Source organism: Quercus lobata, chromosome 11, assembly GCF_001633185.2.
Source record: "Quercus lobata isolate SW786 chromosome 11, ValleyOak3.0 Primary Assembly, whole genome shotgun sequence".
In the NCBI taxonomy this organism is placed as follows: Eukaryota; Viridiplantae; Streptophyta; class Magnoliopsida; order Fagales; family Fagaceae; genus Quercus; species Quercus lobata.
In genome coordinates, this window is record NC_044914.1 from 31,721,916 (window position 1) to 31,724,822 (window position 2,907).

The 2,907-nt window shown below is 46.2% G+C and overlaps 1 protein-coding gene across 1 annotated transcript; it reads right to left on the reverse strand.

The window, feature by feature from the left end:
- Positions 1-268: 268 nt before the first annotated feature.
- On the reverse strand, positions 269-853 carry LOC115966719. The gene has a single exon (XM_031085891.1). The coding sequence runs from the start codon at positions 851-853 to the stop codon at positions 269-271; it is 585 nt and encodes a 194-aa protein (XP_030941751.1).
- Positions 854-2,907: the final 2,054 nt, after the last annotated feature.

Here is a 2,907-nt window from a genome sequence, read left to right on the forward strand (position 1 = left end):
GTTGCTTTTTGGGAATAGAAGATAGGTTAACGTTTAGGTAGTGACAAATGAGATTTGGATCAACCCCCGGGGCATCGTAGGCATCCCATGCAAATATGTCAACATTTCATCTCAGAAACCCAATCAATTCCCCTTTCTCTTGGAAAGGTAGTTCCGAGTCGATTTGGAAGAATCTCTCTGGGTCGTTGTCAACAGTAACCCTTTCTAGACTTTCACATTTTACCTCCTCGGCTGGTTTACCAATGGGTACTGCCGAGGTGGCTAATTGCTATAAGTCTTCTTTCATAGATGTTTTGGGTTCTGTACTGGATAGGTGGGAGATGGCAGCCACCATGCATTGCCTAACCATGGCTTGATCTCCCCCAATCTCCTCCACTTGGCTTCCTGACGGGTATTTTACCTTCTGGTGAAGTGTAGAAGAAACGGTTCCTAGGGCGTGGAGCCAAGGTCTAGCTACTACGGCCGTGTACGGTGAGTAGGCGTCAACCACGATAAAATCCACCTCCACCACCTCTGATCCGGTCTGTATGGGCAGTCTGATCTGCCCTTTTGGTGTGACAGTCTTCCCCTCGAAACTTACAAGAGGGGAATCGTACGCCATTAGGTGCTCGAGCTTTAGGTTCAGCCCCTTGTACAGGTCGGCGTACATCACCTCCACAGCACTGCCCGGGTCTACCAGTACTCTCTTCACATCGAACCCTCCAATCCTAAGCTTAACTACCAAAGCATCGTCATGAGGTTGGATGGTTCCAATCTTATCCTCGCCCGAGAATCCCAGCACAGGTGAGTTCCCCTTCTTAGACCTTTTGGACTCCCTCCCACCGTCCTCGGTGGAGAGCCGAGCCACAGACATTACCTTAGAGGGAAAGGAGCCGGTCCTCCCCAGAGCGGTGAGGATAACATATATCATACCCATGGGAGGTCTCAAAGATACGTCTTTCCGGGGTTCTTAGACTATCTGACCCAGATGACTGCTAGAAGGGTGTAGGAGGTGCCGCAATTTTCCTTCTCGGACCAACTGATCCAGGTGGTTCCATAGATTCCTGCAGTCCTCGGTGGTATGTCTGTGGTCTCGGTGGTATTGACAATACAGACTCTGATTGCGCTTTGAGGTGTCTCTAGCCATTTTATTCGGCCATTTGAAGAAAGGCTCGTTTTTTACTTTCTCCAGAACCTGTTGCACGAACTCTCTAAATACGACATTAACCGCTTGCATGTTGGCTAGTCCAGCTTGTCTCGCAAAATCTCTTCTCAGTTGGTTACTGTTGTATCGTTCCGACCTGTAATCATTCCCCTTGTGAGGGATGATCTTCTCCTTTACTTTCCCTTGTAGTTGGTCCTCTTCCACTATTTTATATTTGTCAATCCTGTCCATCAATTGACAAACGCTGGTAACAGGTTTTCGAGTTAGGGACTTCCTTAAACTATGCTCAGTGGGGAGACCACTTTTGAATGTGGTGATGGAGATGTCGTCGTGGTTATCATTCATCTCGTTGTACATCTCCTAGTACCTATCCTAATATACCTTTAAGGTTTCCCCTTCATGCATGGATAATGTTAGAAACGAGCTTAGAGGCCGAGGAACCCTGTTGTTCATGATAAAACGAGAGCAAAAAGCTTGGGTGAGCTGTTTATAGGAATCTATGGAGTTTGTCTTCAAACTGTTGAACCATTTCATCGCTACGGGTCCCAGACTGGATGGAAAAACTTTGCACATCAATGCCTCATTTCGAGAATGGATAGCCATTTTTTGGTTAAATTGGCTCACATGCTCTACAGGGTCTATTTGGCCGTTGTAAATGGTAAACGTAGGTTGATGGAAACGTCGTGGTAATCTAGCCCCTTCTATCTTGTGTGTGAAAGGTGACCTAGAGATCTGATCCAGAGCTTTGTTCATGGCATCATTACCCAAACCCTTACTAGACGGTCTTTAATGTCTCCGTTCATGACACTACTCCTTTTCATAGGAAAAAGGTTTTACTTGGGGGAGTTCTTGATCTCCGCCTGTAACTGACATCTTCTTCCTCATTAGAGGATATGTCAGAGCTGGAAGGGGACCGCCTTTGCTGTGCACAGCGCAACCTTTTTTCAGGTCGTCTATTTCTCGTTGCATGGCCTGATAGTTGTTCCGCCTTTGGGATATGCGACTACCTACTTGGGAGTGGCTTTGGCTCGTCTGAGTAGTATGTACACTTCCCTTTCGGTTTCTTCCATTACCCAGGTTTGGCTCAGGGTTAGGAGGATTATTTTGCCGTTGAGGCCCAATGGGTTCTGTCCCCTGAGGATCGGCTTGGCGTGGATTCTCTTGATGTGGACCTAATCCTGCCATGCTTAATCGTCGTACTCACTAACACTCAAGTTCTTCCCCACAGGCGGTGCCAATTGTAGGGACTAGATTTGGAGCCCAACTTTGGATTTCCTAGAATCTTGGCCCAAAGAGCCCAATACAATGAATTTATTTAGAGTATGGGTCGAAGAACTAGGTTAAAATGAGTTGAACTACGGCTTGCATGGGATTTAAAGGTAAATGAACATGAAGTAAGATCTGTCACGATCAAAAGACTTTTTCCGAGAAGACTGGAACTTTTAAGATTACAAATCACCGTATTAGGGTTATTTTTACATGCTCTCAATCTCTCCCTCTCCTTTTCTTTCTTCTTTCTCCCCCTTCACCCCTCTTGTAGGAGCTTTCTTACATTATATAGGCTATCTCTGATCATCTGGACCTTACACCTGTTGGTCACCTGGACTCATACCTGAGCATCTATCCCATCAGACACCCCTTTCAGTCCTTTATGAGTTGCTGCAGCCAAGGTAGTACTGTTCAGGGGTCTTCTCCATATTAATGCGGCCAGAAAAGCAGCTATATTGTATTTAATGTGGTGGTGGCAGCCTTTCTTTAGATAT

What these genes read in the sequence shown, in the direction of transcription:
- LOC115966719 (XM_031085891.1), bottom strand. Translation starts at nt 853, where the DNA reads ATGTCTGTGGCTCGGCTCTCCACCGAGGACGGTGGGAGGGAGTCCAAA.